This window comes from Mirounga leonina, unplaced genomic scaffold, assembly GCF_011800145.1.
Source record: "Mirounga leonina isolate KUSES-001 unplaced genomic scaffold, KU_Mleo_1.0 Mir_168, whole genome shotgun sequence".
NCBI classification, from domain to species: domain Eukaryota; kingdom Metazoa; phylum Chordata; class Mammalia; order Carnivora; family Phocidae; genus Mirounga; species Mirounga leonina.
In genome coordinates, this window is record NW_023270426.1 from 12265555 (window position 1) to 12281568 (window position 16014).

At 43.3% G+C, this 16014-nt stretch overlaps 1 protein-coding gene across 1 annotated transcript in view; it reads left to right on the plus strand.

Annotated features, from left to right (window-relative positions):
• The window catches only part of LMNB1 (lamin B1), a 53277-nt gene extending 39498 nt beyond the window's left edge, over positions 1–13779 (plus strand). The window contains exons 8-11 of the mRNA XM_035014028.1: positions 1799–1903; positions 5416–5535; positions 10361–10468; positions 12998–13779. Of these exons, the coding sequence (XP_034869919.1) occupies positions 1799–1903; positions 5416–5535; positions 10361–10468; positions 12998–13039 (375 nt within the window). The 3' untranslated portion in view covers positions 13040–13779. The remainder of the gene's footprint in view (positions 1–1798; positions 1904–5415; positions 5536–10360; positions 10469–12997) is intronic.
• The last annotated feature ends 2235 nt before the right edge of the window (positions 13780–16014 follow it).

Here is a 16014-nt window from a genome sequence, read left to right on the forward strand (position 1 = left end):
AGAAACAGACCCCGCTTTTCTCCAGGAAGGCTTTGCTGACTGGTAGATGATTTCGCAGTTGCCTTAATGCCTCAGACTTTATTTGGATTCGTAGTCTTCACAAGAATGAAATAAATTATATTCGTGAAGTAAAGTATACCTTAAAATAGGAGGCAGAGGAGATGGTACGCTTAGTGGTTTAAAGGTTTTCTTCCTTAACGTTTCTTTACAGAGCCGGAGCTTTCTTCCACACTTGGTCATTCTTGCACAGTGGCCTTCCTAAGGATGAGTGACTATTAGTGCCCGCCCTAGCCAGACTTGTGGGAAAGTTGGAGTTGTGGCTGTAAATGGGAGGTACTCTTCCACAGCTGTTAACCTCGGCAAAGGAAGGGAATGCGAGCCCAGACTCAGATATGTGCAGGGAGTATTTTTCTCTCTGAATAAATGCGTGAATACTAATGATTTAATTTGTATGAAGAATAGTATGGAGCCCTATCTTGAAATTATTTGTTTAAAAGTAAACAAAATATTCATAGGGCATTCTGAGGTTTCGAGCTGGGGCCTTTGAGAGTTCAGTAGTGAAGGTCCTCCCTGGCTAGGCATCATGGAGCTGGAGGTCGTGGAGGGGGGTGTGAGATGATGCTGGAAGGCAGGTCTGGGGGTTCGTGGAGGTGCAGTGGGATGGATGTCACTTTCTGAAGCATGTGTTCAGGATTTGTCACATGTTGTTTGTGAAAAGCATTCCTTTTCTCCTCTGTCTTGTGTATGGATGAGTAAATAATTTGGATGGGCAAAGGAAAGCTAGCAGTTCACGTACTAAAGAGAATAGGCTCCAAGCCCTCTTAGTCACGACTTTAAAAGCCGAAGAACAACAGTAGCCTCTGCTGCTCCATTGTTGTAGTTTGGCTGTTTTCAAAAGGCATGACAGCCCTGTGCTGAGTTATTCTAAAGCTGGCTTTCAGCCTGGTTTATTCTTGTCTTTGAGTTAGAGGTGGGTATAGATTAGTGCAGCTAGTTGCTTTAAGTACCCTGCACCTTTCCTCAGGTGCCCGGCAGCCCTTGGCAGCTTGGGGACCAGAAGTGATAGCCATCACTTGGGACTGGTCATTGCATCACTGACCCTTTTTCAGCCCCTTATGCTTTGAGGTAAGGGAGTTAAGTGTGGGCAGAAGTGGGATAGGTGCAGAAGAAAAGGGTTATATTTTCTTCCATCGGTTTTTAAGCTTATTTGCCTGTATTTTTTTTAAGATTTATTTATTTGAGAGAGAGCGAGAAAGAGAGACAGCACGAGCAGGGTGAGGGGCAGGGGGAGAAGCAGGCTCTCCACTGAGCAGGGAGCCCAAAGCGGGGCTCGATCCCGAGACTCCATGCTGGGACTCCAGGATCATGACCTGAGCTGAAGGCAGACGCTTAACCAACTGAGTCACCCAGGCACCCTTTTGTGTCTGTGTTTTTAAAGCTTAAAATAATCAAATATTAGATGTTTATAATTGTGATTATGACTGCTAGATTGTATTGTAAATATCATAGACCCACCCAATCTAGCAGTGAATATGGACCACTTAGTTTGGTTTACATCCCTTTTCTTCCAGTTTTGTCTTTTTTAAAATTAAGTACCTTAATATTAACACTGCAGCATTGTTGAAGATACTGTTTTGCTGAATGACAAAACCATGTTTTCTTTTTATGATAGGAAAATAGGAATCCGGGAAAGATAGCCATAGAGCTGTCTTAGCTTAACCGCCTGTGTAAATTCATTTGATTAGCCATCACTTTCTGTATACTCGATGTGACCTTGTTTTACTCTGTTTATGAATAGGATCAGCCAATGGGAGGCTGGGAAATGATCAGAAAAATTGGAGACACATCAGTGAGCTACAAATATACCTCAAGATATGTGCTGAAGGCAGGCCAGACTGTTACAGTAAGTGAATTTAATCATCATTTAATTTAACTTCGCTGTCTTAACAAACAGTTAAAGTGATTCAAGAAAATTTTTGGCTTAAAGAGAAGCATTTTAGAAATGGGCATTAGAACATCTTTAACATGATTAGGGAATTACAAGTGCTATTAAAGATTTTAAAAATTCTGTCTTATTGAGAGCAGTAATTGACTATTAAAAGTGAAAGTATTGACCTTTGAATTCTTTTTATTTTGTCTACTCCAGTAGATATAAAACAGCTGTCTCTTGACTGATAATTGTAGCCCAGTCTGATTCAGGAGATACTGCTTGGCATAAAGAGCTATTAGGAGGATAATCTATTAATGCTAAGGTATGCCTTAACACAACAGTCGTCAGCCTTGGGTGACCCTCAGCATCATCTGGGTAGTGTTTTGTTGTCCAGGTCCCACCTCACCCTTAGTCACCATCTCTGGTGTTGGATTAGGGACTTAATGTTTTGAATAAAAATTAGTAAGTGATAGGTCCTGATGTAATGAATCACTTTTTAAAACATAGAGAGGGTAGCATGGTTTTTACATAGTGTTTAAGTTTCTAGATTTAAAAAGAGATGGGCTTTGTGGCACTCTGACTCTGTTTTGAGTTCTAAATGGTTCACTGTTGCTGTGTTCTGAAATGCCACGTCTTTAATAGTCACTAAATATCATAGCATACTTTTTAGAGAAGTAGCTTCATTGAGCAAATACAAAATTCCTTTACTTTTACTTAGTAAATAGATTTTGCAAACAATGTGTTGACTTTGATATAGATGTGAAAGAAGTCCACATTTTTATTCCTGAAGGATATAGAAGTGACGGTCTCTTTTTATCAGTTCCTTTTAAAAAATATTAAACACATATTTTAAAGTTTATGATTGATACACATCTTATTTTGTTTAAGATCAAAGGCTCAAACTGGTTAGGACTTCTCTTTTAAATAGTGTGTCATAGAGCTTGATACCACATTGTGAAAATATCAGATGCTAATTTTGTAATGGTAAAACATGGGAACAAATGTCCTAACCACGCTGTTCTTTCTTCTCTTTAGTAATTATTACGGTGAGAGAAAATTGTTCAGTCCTATTATGTGTCTTATGGAAGCTGCATAATGTGGTGGAAAGAATCTGACATTTTAATTCAGAAGATTCAGATTTGAGTGTGCTCTCTCTCTCTCTCTAAAGTAATGTGAAACCATTATGCCAATCATCTGCTTTTTCCACTAGATTTAGTTCCTCAGGGACCAAATAGATATATATACTATAGGTCTAGTGGAGAACTCAATTACCATGTGAAATGTAATCCTTTTTTTTTTTTTTTTTTTAGTAGCTAACATTAAATGTGATAAGCTCTTTGGAACATGGTAGTGATAAGTAATCTTACTATAAAATTGTACCAGGCAATAGCAAAGATCAGTTTAAAACACAAATAAGAGAAATATATGTATATATTTAAAATTTTCTTGTAGGGGCGCCTGGGTGGCTCAGTCGTTGGGTGTCTGCCTTCGGCTCGGGTCATGATCCCAGGGTCTTGGGATGGAGCCCTGCATCGCCTCCCACTCCGCCTGCTTGTGTTCCCTTTCTCACTGTCTCTCTCTGTCAAATAAATAAATAAAATCTTTAAAAAAAAAAAATAAATAAAATTTTCTTGTAGCTGCATTAAAGAGAAGTAAAAAGAAAGGTATGAAATTAACTTTAGTACTATATCTTATTTAATGCAATGTATCCAAAATACTATTCTTTCAGCATGTGATCATTATAAAAAATTATTTGTCAGATATTTTACCTTTTTTTTTTCGGACTAAGTGTTCAGACTTACAGCTATGCTCACAGTACCATCTCACTTTTGGTTAGCCGTATTTCAGATGCTCAGAGGCCACGTATGGCTAGCATATTGAATAGGCTAACTCTGGAACATAATAGTTTTAGATTAAATTACCCAGTAAGGTTACCGACATTTTTTTTTTTTTTTAAGATTTTATTTATTTATTTGAGAGAGAGAGAATGAGAGAGAGCACATGAGAGGGGGGGAGGGTCAGAGGGAGAAGCAGACTCCCTGCCGAGCAGGGAGCCCGATGTGGGACTCGATCCAGGGACTCCAGGATCATGACCTGAGCCGAAGGCAGTCGCTTAACCAACTGAGCCACCCAGGCGCCCCAGGTTACTGACATTTTATGATTATTATTAACACTAAACCAATTCTATGATTCCATATGAACCATGGTGAAAAAGTATTGCTTGAAATTAGGAAAACACTAACATTCCACATGACCTAAGCCTGGATCAAGTTGCTTTTTGTTTTATCCCAGTAAACGCTCCCTGTCCCTTTCTAGTTGTAATGCTATTTCTAGTCTTCCTGTTGCCATCATGTGGCCATTCATATTGTGAAATAATTTATGGGGTGTAAAACTTTTCTATTTTCATACGGTCTTTTAGAAACCTCAAGACTGGTGGTAGTATCCTATACATGAGGACACCGAGGTTGGTAGAGCTGGAGTGATTTGTCCAGGGTTCATACCTAGGTTTTCTTTTTTTTTTTTTAAAGATTTTATTTATTTATTTGAGAGAGAGAATGAGAGAGAGAGCATGAGAGGGGCGAGGGTCAGAGGGAGAAGCAGACCCCCTGCTGAGCAGGGAGCCCGATGCGGGACTCGATCCGGGGACTCCAGGATCATGACCTGAGCCGAAGGCAGTCACTTAACCAACTGAGCCACCCAGGCGCCCCACACCTAGTTTTTCTGACTCACATTTTCTCCACTCTGCCAGTACTCTTTTGCCAATAAAATGCATTAAAAATAGAGCAGAATGTCCTTGCTTATGAGAAGGGAAAAGTAATTATTTGTTGGCCTATTTCAGTAGTAGTCCTGTTTATCATTAATTAATGGGTTATTTGTTCATTCCCTGCATGCGTTCTGGAGTTCAGTCTCAGACACTCCTGGGGTATTGTGACACTGCCCCTTGTTGGAGACGTACCAGTTTCTGTAAGAATGTTCTAGATGTGTTGTCTGCTGCAGATTTTTTGAGAGGAATTAGTAGGATCGCCTCACTGACTGCTGTTGGCCGCTGGAAGATACCTTTGGAAGAGTGGCCCATAAAAGCCCTAACAGGGTGCTGACAGGGAGAGCTAATCCTTGCTCAGTGAGCCAGCCGCGCTATGTGGCTAATCCCCTGTTCTTCACAGCAATCCCGTTTCTGTCCCATTTCATGGATAATGAGAATAAGGCCACTTGCACACGTTCAGCTGACATGTCGAGGGGCTAGGAGGTGAATGTAGATAATGTCACCTCAGATCCCTAGGCGTCAGTGTTCCCATTTATCGGATGGGGAAGCCGAGGCCTCAGTAGGTTCTCCTGGACACACAGCTAGTTTGTACAGCAGGTCTGAAGCTGGGACACAGTTCTGAGACTTAGAATCAGGGGTTCAAGTCTCTTCATTACGTTGCCATCACTGGGATATGGGAGGGCTGGGTTCTGGTTGAACTGATGTCCTTTCTTTTTTCTAGATCTGGGCTGCAAATGCTGGTGTTACAGCCAGTCCTCCCACCGACCTCATCTGGAAGAACCAGAACTCATGGGGCACCGGTGAAGATGTGAAGGTTATACTGAAAAATTCTCAGGGAGAGGTAAGGCCGTTTCGTCAGGACCACTCCAGTGTCTGTTGCACTCGAAATTCCCTTGTGCAAGTGTGACTTCTTTTCACAAGTCACATTGAAATGTGAAGTGACTGATGGCTTACACCAGACCAAGGCTGCTGAGTAAATCAAAGTGAAGCCGACTTCACGTTTTAGGAGTGAAATGGGAGGGTATCGTGGAGCCCTGAACGTGAGCACAGGCTCCGCTTTCTGCCTCCCCTGCCCGCTGGCTTTGTCACTTCTGGCAAGTTCCTTCACCTCTCTTAGGCTTCTCATTTTAAAATGGGGGATAATAACAAGATAGGTCACAGAGATGTGATAATACTAATGTAATGAGTATAATATAAATCAGATGCCCATTGGGAAACGCTTGGAATGTATCTATCTGGCCTCTGGTAACTATGTTATTAGCTATTAGCTATGGTCCTCGCTCTCAGAATGTTTGTGAAACTCCTGAGTTTGAAGACTTTGGAGTGTACATCTGCTTGATGGTTTTGCTTTCAACCTGTCAGCCCTAGATTCTCATCGAAGAAGCTTCCCTGCCCTCACGTCACGTAAAGACCACCTGTGCCCTTCGCACACGCGCACACCAGCCCCCCCCCCCCCCCGAAACGGGGCTCTGTGAAGGGGGCAGTGGATGCAGGCCAACCTGCAGCTGCCCCTTCAGGTTTCCTTCTCTGCTCCCGTGGCGCCAACTGCAGACCTCTTACCCTGTCGTCTGGTGCTTGGCCCATTGGCCTCTCTCACTAGAGTCCTAAGCACATCAAGGGCAAGGATCTATTCTGATTTTCGCTGGCACATAATAGGCATTCAGTGAGAATTTCCCTGGCTGAAAAAATGTTAAAAATTAAACACAGACCGTCCCTTAAGTTCAGAGAAATAAAGCAACTGACAGGATTTGCCGTGGGGGTCCGACGTGTTTGTGTTCCCAGTCCTCTGCCTGGCGGCCTTCCCATCTGTCCCTCACTGGACGCATCTGCTGGTCCTTGGACTGCTCTTCATTCGGAGTCCTTATCCACCGGGGAGGAGTTCCCTTGATCTCAGGCTGAGCCAGGAAGGGAAGCGGCCTGTGATTCCTTCACCGTAGAGCTCGGCACAGTTGTGTGAGACTAGGGGGCGGCTCTGGGGAATTCACCCCCGATACCCGGCCTGGCTCTCAGGGGAGGGGTGTCGTTGACACATGCCGTCAGTCACTCGCGGGCTTCAAGCTGTTGGGTCTCCTCCGCTCTCCCTGCGGAAGCCCTTGCTTGTTTCTTGTGTTGGGCGCATTGGGGTCCTTCCCCATCGCTGCTGCCCCCTGCACTGACCGCGGCTCTGGTGCTGGACGCCCCCCGATGTCGGCATTGGCGGGACACGGGGCCCCGGGCACGGCCTGTGATGAGGGGCCGTGCGGACGCAGCAGACTTTTGTGCGCCCTGGGATCAGTCCTCATCTCGCCCTTTGTTTCTCTGTGAAAACGTATGCAGGTTACGAGTGATCTTGTAGGAGGGGTTTGCAATGTAGCAGGTTGAAAAGCCCCCAAAACATCTTAGATGGAGGGGCCTGTGAACAAACAGATACCACGAACGGGATGGAGCTTGAGATGGTGTTACACTGACGTCTCCACAGAGCCGACTAAAGCTCGGGTTTCCCTTCATAATGTAAACCCTTGAATATTAGATTATTTGGTTGGTTGGTTGGGCTGTTGTTTTTAACCAACTTCTGTCTTCTGCTTGCTGGGCTCTATTAAGTGACTTCGGTCAGAAATGAGGAAAGTATCAGGAATACAGTTTTTATGTCTGTGGTTGTCAGACAAGTCACATTTGGTATTTAGTCCTTTAATTCTGAAACCATGTTTCTTAGTAGGTCCCAGGCCATATTTGCAACAATCCAGAATCACCACCATAAAGACCATTGTTCTGTAAGATTGTAGATAATTGGCTTAAGTCAGTTTCATTTTTTACGTGTATTTTCCTCTTGCTGAGGCATTGGAAATGTCAGAAAATGCACTTAAGCTGTCTATAATGGGAATATATGGGCTCACACAACCAAAAATCTAGAGATAGTGGACTTGATCCAGTGGCTCACCCAGTGTCCCCAAGGTTCTTCTGTGTGTCTGTTTTCTGAGTGTCTTCCTTGGTTGCTGCAGGATGGGTGCCGGATGCTCCTGGAGGTACATCGTTCAAGGTTGGCTTTTTGTGGGCAAGAGCCTGGTTCCCTGTGAGTTTCCCATCCTGGACTTTACTCGTATGTACCAGCTTGGGTCACAGGCTCACGTCTAAACCAGTCCCTGGGAGGGTTTAGAGGACAGAGTTAGCTTGAGCTGCCTTCTCCCCTCCAACAGCTGGATCCTACTCTGCTCCTGTGACTCATGTGTCCCATCTCCAAGGGAGAGAGGGGGACCCAGCTAAAACTGGGGGCTTTGACAAATGAAGATGGGGATAGTGGACGACTAAAAACAGCAAATGTTGACTGGCTAAAATAGAATGTTTTTCTTTTTTTCTTTTTTTTTTAAGATTTTATTTATTAATTTGCCAGAAAGAGAGAGAGGGCGAGTGTAAGCACAAGCAGGGGGAGTGGCAGGCAGAGGGAGAAGCAGAATGATGTCCTGCTGAGCAGAGAGCCTGACGCGGGGCTCGATCCCAGGACCCTCAGGTCATGACCCGAGCCGAAGGCAGACGCCTAACCGACTGAGCCACCCAGGCGCCCCTAGAATGTTTTTCTGTGCGGGAAATAAGAAAGTAGTCTCTCTGTACCTTCTGAAATATAGTCATAAATGAAACTTTCGTATATGTGAATGATTACTTAGGTGTACAGAGATATCATAGTTTAATGGTCGGCTCCTCCACCCACAAAAACCGCTCTGATCTGTAGGTAACAATTTGCTGATTTCTGTGGCGTAGGTATCCCGCACTCCCCCCGCGGGGACTTCAGGCTGTCAGCATGTCGTGACTGAGCAGAGTTGGAAGAGGTGAACTCATCAGCTGGTGCTGGCTGGCCTCGGTGTCCTCCTGAATCCTGTCCCTTTATGTGCGCAAGGCCTTAACAGGGACCCACAGATAATACATTTTGTAGACAGATCATTTATGTGGGTCTTTTAGGGCACTTGATAGGGCTGGATATCTTGCTGCGAGGAATTTTTTTGATAAAGACAGTTACCTACTAGCACCTTGACTAATAACAATTTCCTGGGCCTCAAACTCCCAACAGTTTTTGGTTCTAAATTGGTTTTATGATTTTTCTATCCATTTTTGGACATTATTTAGCGTACTTGTTTTTCTCTACAGGCTTTCTGCATTAGATTAATTGGTTTTTAAGTGTCATCAAATGAAAAGTGCTTAACAACATGCTTACGTTAAAAGTAGTTAAATTGAATTAATTTCTGATTAACTTTGTTGGGCAAATTGCTTTTTCTGAGTTTTGCATTTGAGGACAACGTTCTTAAGTCACATGCTTTAAGAACCCGCATTTCCAGATGAGGTGTATACACTTGTCACCAGCTGCCCGAGCTGGAATGTAAGATTCTCTAGTAGGTTTTCTTTGACTTTTCTTGCCTCATTTTAGGATGAATTATGGAAAGCTGGGTACTCTGAGATCTTTATGAGAATTCCTTTTTCTGTTTTGTGTGCCGCCATCCCCCAATCGATCTCTTACTTCGAAGCATTACAATTGAACTAAGGATTCACATGCTTTTTTGTCAGTGTGGGTTTGGTCACAGCAGGCTGATATTTGGGAAATGGCTGTTTGTGTGTGTAACCACTGACTGAGCTTCCAGAGTTGAAGTTTCTGGCTAATGGAAACTCTCAGAATGGTCCATCTTCTTTGGCCATGCAACAGTAATCAAAATTCCCCAGAAAATACTAGTGTACACCTTGCTTCCTTTGTAAAATATATCCTTGGACATATTTTAAAATGGAGCTCTCATTTGTACGACACGGTGTTTTTGGTTTTCTTTCTCTGCCATTTTAAACTAGCTGGTTGTGTGTTAGATTCCAGATAAGCTTTTACTGACGTAATTTTAGCCTCTTCGTTGGTAGAGTTCTCTTTCTTGAGTGACCCTGGGATTTGGTACAGAATAAGGTGAGCAGCTCCGTGGCACTCTGCAGGACGCACTCATTTACTTGCTGCCAGCTCATCAGGTCAGCCTTCCGCTCACACAGAGACTCTTCTGCTGCATTGTGTAAGTCCAGGAGCGTCATCTGCACGTGAGCCTTTCAGCAGGGAATGGAACTGGTTACATTCTCTCGTGCCTCCAGTGAGTGACGGGACTGTTTGCTGCGTGGAATACACGGGAGCTGCTTCCCTAGTGTGTTGGTAGTAGGGAGTGCTCATCTGCCTTGATTCCATTTCCCAAGAGGAACCAGTCGCTGAGGGTGGACTGTTGTCACCATGGTCCCCAAGATCACAGCACTTGGCCTTCACCTTCATTTTATTCAGCATTTATTTAGTGCCTTCTTTCTGCTAGGAGCCAGGATCTTGAAGCTGAATTCATGCTGAGTGTTATAAAGAATCCGGTGTGCTGTATGGTTCAGAGAGTTCTCAGGAGCAGAATGGGATCAAAAGCCGGGGAAACGTCGCAGCAGGTGTTTCACGCAGGACACCAGTAGTTCCCCTGCCGGGAGTATTGAAAATCTAAGAGCTGCTACCAGTTATGCAAAATTTCCTGCTCAGTAGCTACAGCTATCGATGAACCACTTTTTTCTTTTTAAAAAAATAATCCCTAATGTAGGAAAGATGCGGTTTCTAAAAGCTAAGCAAAGAAAAGTTCCCTCTCCCCGACTGCCTTTGTGATTTTTAAGTGTGGTTTTAACTTGAGATCGAGCCACTCTTGTTTTAGGAGGTTGCTCAGAGAAGTACAGTCTTTAAAACCACCATCCCCGAAGAGGAGGAGGATGAGGAAGACGCGCCTGAAGTGCTGGCAGAGGAAGAACTTTTCCACCAGCAGGTATTACTCTAATATTTTTAAGCTTCATTGACAGAATTACATAAAAAACAAAATCAATAGTGAATTTGGTTTTTTCCCCCTGTTACTTGATGAACCACGTAAGTGATTGGCCCGGTGGGTTTGGTTCGTTTTTCCTGAGGGGATATTCAAGATAGCGCGGTAGAATACTGGAAGAAAACGATAGCCCTTCTTTTAAAACATTTGTTTTCTTATGTCACATTTCAGTTTTGTTTTATAATGTACCTAGGACTTGTACGTCTCTTATAAATAAGTATATATGGGCTGGAATGCATGCTTAAAATTATTGAAGAGTTCTGTGATAGAGAAGTTTAGATCACTAAATTAGAGTATCTGCATATAAACTTTAAAAACCAGAGTAATGTTCAACTGCAGTGGGAAACAAAATTCTTGCTATATAGGTTCCTAATCATCTAATTACAAGATAGATTTTAGCTGATGCTTGGGCTTTTGAGAGCCCTTGAAATAAACTCCAAATTTGATTTTAATTAATTAAATTGGAATTATTAATAAGTAATAAGCCTTCAGTTTATGTTCTCAAGCTGTTTGAGTCAGATGGTTAATCAGAATTCCTACCCTTATCCTTCTAAGACTTTGTCTGTGTGTCTGCAGATTTATAAATCTCTTCGTTTTGCTTCATTGGCCCCAGTCCTACTCCCCAAAACATTCTCGTATGTGGTTAGCCGCCAGGGTTGAGAACCACCTGAAGTGGGTTGTATGAGGTAGAATGAATTTTTGGATACTTCCTGATACATTTTGGAGGACTATTTAAGAACAGATACTTTAGGCTTAGCTTGAACAAGAAAACAAGGACAAGATCCATTTCCTGCCCTTACTGGGAAGCATCATAATGCCCGAAAGTAAAGTAACAGTGTCAGAGATACCTCAGGGTGCGGGACAAGTGGCTCAGAGTAGGGGCTGGAGTGGGCAGATGCTGGAGAGCTAAGGCCGCCAGAAGAGCTGACAGGATCTCTGGGAAGTATGCTTGTCCAGTGTTTGGAAGGACTGGCAGTTGCCTGGGTAGCAGGAGACAGCCCGTGGTGTTCTGCGGGTGTTCGACTTACTTGTTGGCTGTCTTAACACACACCCCGAGGCTTAGTGCCTTCGAACAAGTATTTCTCACTTGCCGTGAGCGGTGGTCTGGCTGGGCTCAGCTGGGCACTTAGCTCTTTGGCTCCACGTGATGGAGAGTGAAGTTAATGATGCGGTTGCCCCCAGCTGCGATCGTGGCTGGGGCTGGAAGGTTCTCCTTGTTTCTCTCCATGTTCCTTTATCTTTCGGTAGTTTAGCCCAAGCTTAATTACAACATGGCGGCTGGCTTCCAGGAGGGTGAAGGAGAGCGCCAGATCTCTTAAAGGCTAGGCCCATATTCTCTTAGCCAAAGTGAGTCTCGAGGCCATCTCCAGTCCTAGTGAGGGTAAGCAGTCGTCAGCTCTTGACGGGAGGAGAGGCAGAGAATCTGTGGTGATCTTCCATTCACCGCAGGGGATGTGTCAGGACTTACGCGCCAAGCATATCTGTCCAGTTGTATTGGAGGGTGTGTGTCAGACATCCAGGGAATGGGGAGCTCGGGGGTAAGTGTGCAGTCAGGATGCCTGGGCAGATAGCTTCTGCACACTGGAGCCAAGGAGGCGCCGACGCCGAATCCGCAGTTGACTCCAGCAGGGAGACTGCAGAGACACGGAGGGACTGTGTAAATGGAGGTTCATAAGGACGTAGTGACAGAACTTGAGCGGGGCGAGAAGGAAACGAAGTCAGATGTGTGAGGCTTTTAGCTTTTGTTGAGCAGAGTAGGTAATGATTTCAAGGTTTGAAAGAGGGAGGACAAAAGGGTAGATATTTTGACTTTGCATTAGAGAATGGGTCCAGTGGCCTTTCGAATTGATTAGAAGGTTTTTTTTGTGACCTTCCACAAGCCAGTTTCAGTCCAGTCCGGTGGTAGGTAGGTCTCAAGTCAGACCGTGAGGCTTTAAGGAATTAGTGGTAAAAGAGAAGAACGGAGGGAGCCATTTTGACTTCACATTTGAGGACGAAGCCAGAACACGTGCTTTGGGTTGCGTAAGTGGAGGACGCAGCCAGCTGGAGTCCCTGATGTGGTTCAGAATGGAACCCGCTGACCTCCTGTTTCCCAAGTTATAAAAGGAGGTTATTTATTGAACAGCCACTTTCAACTTCAGCTGCATATTATAATTACTTAGGGAGCTTTAAAATTGCATATAAATAGATACCACTTCCCCATTTAAATGAGAAATTCTCATTTAGTTGATCTAGGGACCTAGATCAGATTTTTTTTTTAAGCTCCTCCGGATCTGAATATGCAGCTGGGGTTCAGTGTCGCTGTTCTGGAATTTGTTGGAAGCAGTCTGTAAGAGAAGGTTACAGAGGGTAAGTGGGAACGATAAGGGTTCATTTGAAGTCAGGTAATACGGATTTGTCCTGTCTCTGCCTTAGTTGAAAGTACTATCATCTACTTTCATAGCACCGATTTTTCTTTCTACTTTTCCTCATCAGGGAACCACAAGAGCATCCAATAGAAGCTGTGCAATTATGTAAACTTCTCAAGTCAACGGTCTTCCTCAAAATAAAGAAGTATGGTAATCCTTACCAACATGCAGTGCAGAGCCTTCTCAGAAGCACAGAATATTTTTGTATTTCCTTTATGTGAATTTTTAAGCTGCGAATCTGATGGCCTTAATTTCCTTTTTTGACACTGAAAGTTTTGTAAAAGAAACCATATCCATACACTTTGTTGCAAGATGTGAATTATTGACACTGAACTAACTGTGTACTGTTTGGAAAGGGTTCCTCAAATTTTTTGACATTTTTTTGTATGTGTGTTTTTTTAAGTTCTTACGAGAAGGGGACGGGAGGGTAAATAAACCACTGTGTGTCTGGGCATAATCTGAAGATTGCTCCATCTGTATTAGCAATCTGCTCTTGATTACTCTCTGCTATATATAATGGTGCTGTGAGGGGGGTCATTTTTCAATATATCAAACTTTTGTACTGAATTTTTTTGTAATAAACAATCAAGGCTTCAAAAATTTTTTTTAATAGAAAAGAGAAATTTTGTAAGAAGGCAATATTAACCTAATCATCATGTAAGCACTCTTGGATGAAGGATTCCACAAAACTTTGTTTTATGGTTACTTCTTCTCTTAGATTCTGAATTCATGTGGGGATGGGGGGTGGGGAGGAAAGGGTTTCCCTTAAAACGCATTAGCTGTGTTTTTAAAGATAGTGTAACTTGCTTTAATTTCCTATGTTACATTAACAAATAAACGCTGTTTTAATATTAATCTGCTGTCTTTTTTAACTTTAAAAGCCCGATTTTGGGGGGAGAAAAATACTGTTTTAGTTTTGCTTTTCGTAAAAATAATTTGGCTTCTTGTTTAAGCTAGTTGTTTCTTTAAGCTTTGGTAATGAGGGAGATAAATAGAGAAATACCCTGTTCTGGTGTCTTCCCCCCCTTTTCAGTACTGTTGTCATTAATAATGGTAGTAACAATAATAAAAGCAGTGATAATAGCTAATGCACAGGCATTGTGCTCTGTGCTTTATATTTTTGAGCTTATTAACAATAAGACCTTTCAAAATCTCTTTAAATAGGAAAGCCAGATGGGAACAGGGACAGTGGCAGAGGACACTGAGGAAGACATTCCTCTTAAAGGAAGAAGATGGAGATAATACCTAGAATCTAGTTTTACTGTCTTGTAAAGTCGAGAAGAGATCCTGAGTAACCGGTACCTTCTAGAGGCTGAAGGTGTGAGGGCTCTGACCTAGGTCGGTGTGTGCTCTGGGGCGGTGTGGTTATGTATGGCAGTAATTAGGGTGTCATTTGTTAGGGGTTTAGGGCATTTTTGTCTTGTGATTGCTTTAGCCCAACTGTGTTCATCTTGTAGAAAGTGGGAATGTCTGGACCATCCCTAGAACGGACAGATGATCAATTTCGGAAGCCAACCCCCAGAGTCCGTGTTTGGCTTTCCCTTAAAATATTCCTGCAGGAAGCGGCGTAAAGACTGCCAGCTTTCTCCTGAAAATAACCCCCAAAGTCTCAGAATTGCTGTGCTCTGCAGATTTACTGCAGACTCTGGTGCCATCCCAGACACAAGATAAATGCCGGGGAAGATATTCTGTCTGGTGAAGCAGATAAAACGATAACTTCTCAACCCAGATTTATCTTCAGAATGAGAATAGCACTGCAGCGTATGGCCAGACTCGGCTTTGAACCGTTTTGCCACAAGATGGGGTTCTTGCCATCAGAATACACTCGGGGTACTTTATCGCTCGGTAAATTAGCTTCTGGAATCGGACGCTTGCAGGCGGTAGGCATTAGGAAGCGTTGGCAGCTGTACTCGGGAAGAGTGGTGCACACTCTGTAGCCACCCAGATGGCCAGCTAGCGAGGGAGGGCGAAACCCGGGACCCTGGTAGCACGAGGTGTGGCGTCTCTGCACGTGTAGCAGGCCGGAGGTTGTTGGGTTTACTCAGTCTGACCAAGTTTAGACTAAATTGAGGTTCTCGGAAAGCGAGCAGTACTTGCACCTGCGTCCCCCGCCCCCGCCCCAACACGAGAGGCGGAGGGTCAGAGCCCCTGTTGCCTCCTGCATCCTCACTGTGTCGCCACATCCATGGAGCTTACGGGTACATTTCTGGATTATTCAACTATTTTACAAGCACGGAATTTCCCCTTATGTTATCTTTGGTGTTCTGGTTTCACCACTATTTAGACAGGGATTTCGTTTTTTTTTTTTTTAAAGTAGGCTCCGTGCACAGCATAGAGCCTACTGTGGGGCTTGAACTCAGGACCCTGCGATTAAGACCTGAGCTGAGATCAAGAGTCGGGTGCTTAACCGACTGAGCCGCCCAGACGCCCCTAGACGTAGGACTTTTTTTTTAAATTCCTCTTGTGTGTAGGTCTAGATATCTCTGTGTTCTTCATTAAGAAAATTTGGGGTGTTCTTAATTTGTTGAATATTATCTCTTTCCTGTTTGCTGTTCTTCCCTTTGGTGATTTCTTTTAGATTTATATTGAACCTACTCTCTTTCCTATCGTTTAGATTTCTCTGTGTTGTATTCTTAGGAACTTCTTTGTATTTATTTCACTAATCTTGTTCTCAGTCTCAATTTTTTTTTTTTTCATCCTTCTCATTGAGTTTGTAATTTCGTTGACTATACTTTTCATTTCTGGAATTATCTTTGATTCTTTTTCAAATTTGTCCTTATTTTCAACTCTTCTTTTGTTTTTCTTCCTTTTAAAGAGTCATTTTAATCACACTTGTTTTATGGTTTCTCATCTATGTTCCTGAATCCTTGTGGAGATCCTGATTTTCCTGTTAGCTGCAGAAAAAGGGATGGTTTGCTCTTTCATGGGGTTTTTAGGATTGCGAACTTTTCTTCAGCAAGGGTGGTTTATTTTGTGGGTGGTTTATTTTGTGAGTGGTTTGTGTACCTACCGTACAGAGTAATTCGGGAGTTTCCTGTGCCAACTCGCCAGTGATTATAGTGGATTGGACTATGTTGCTGTTCT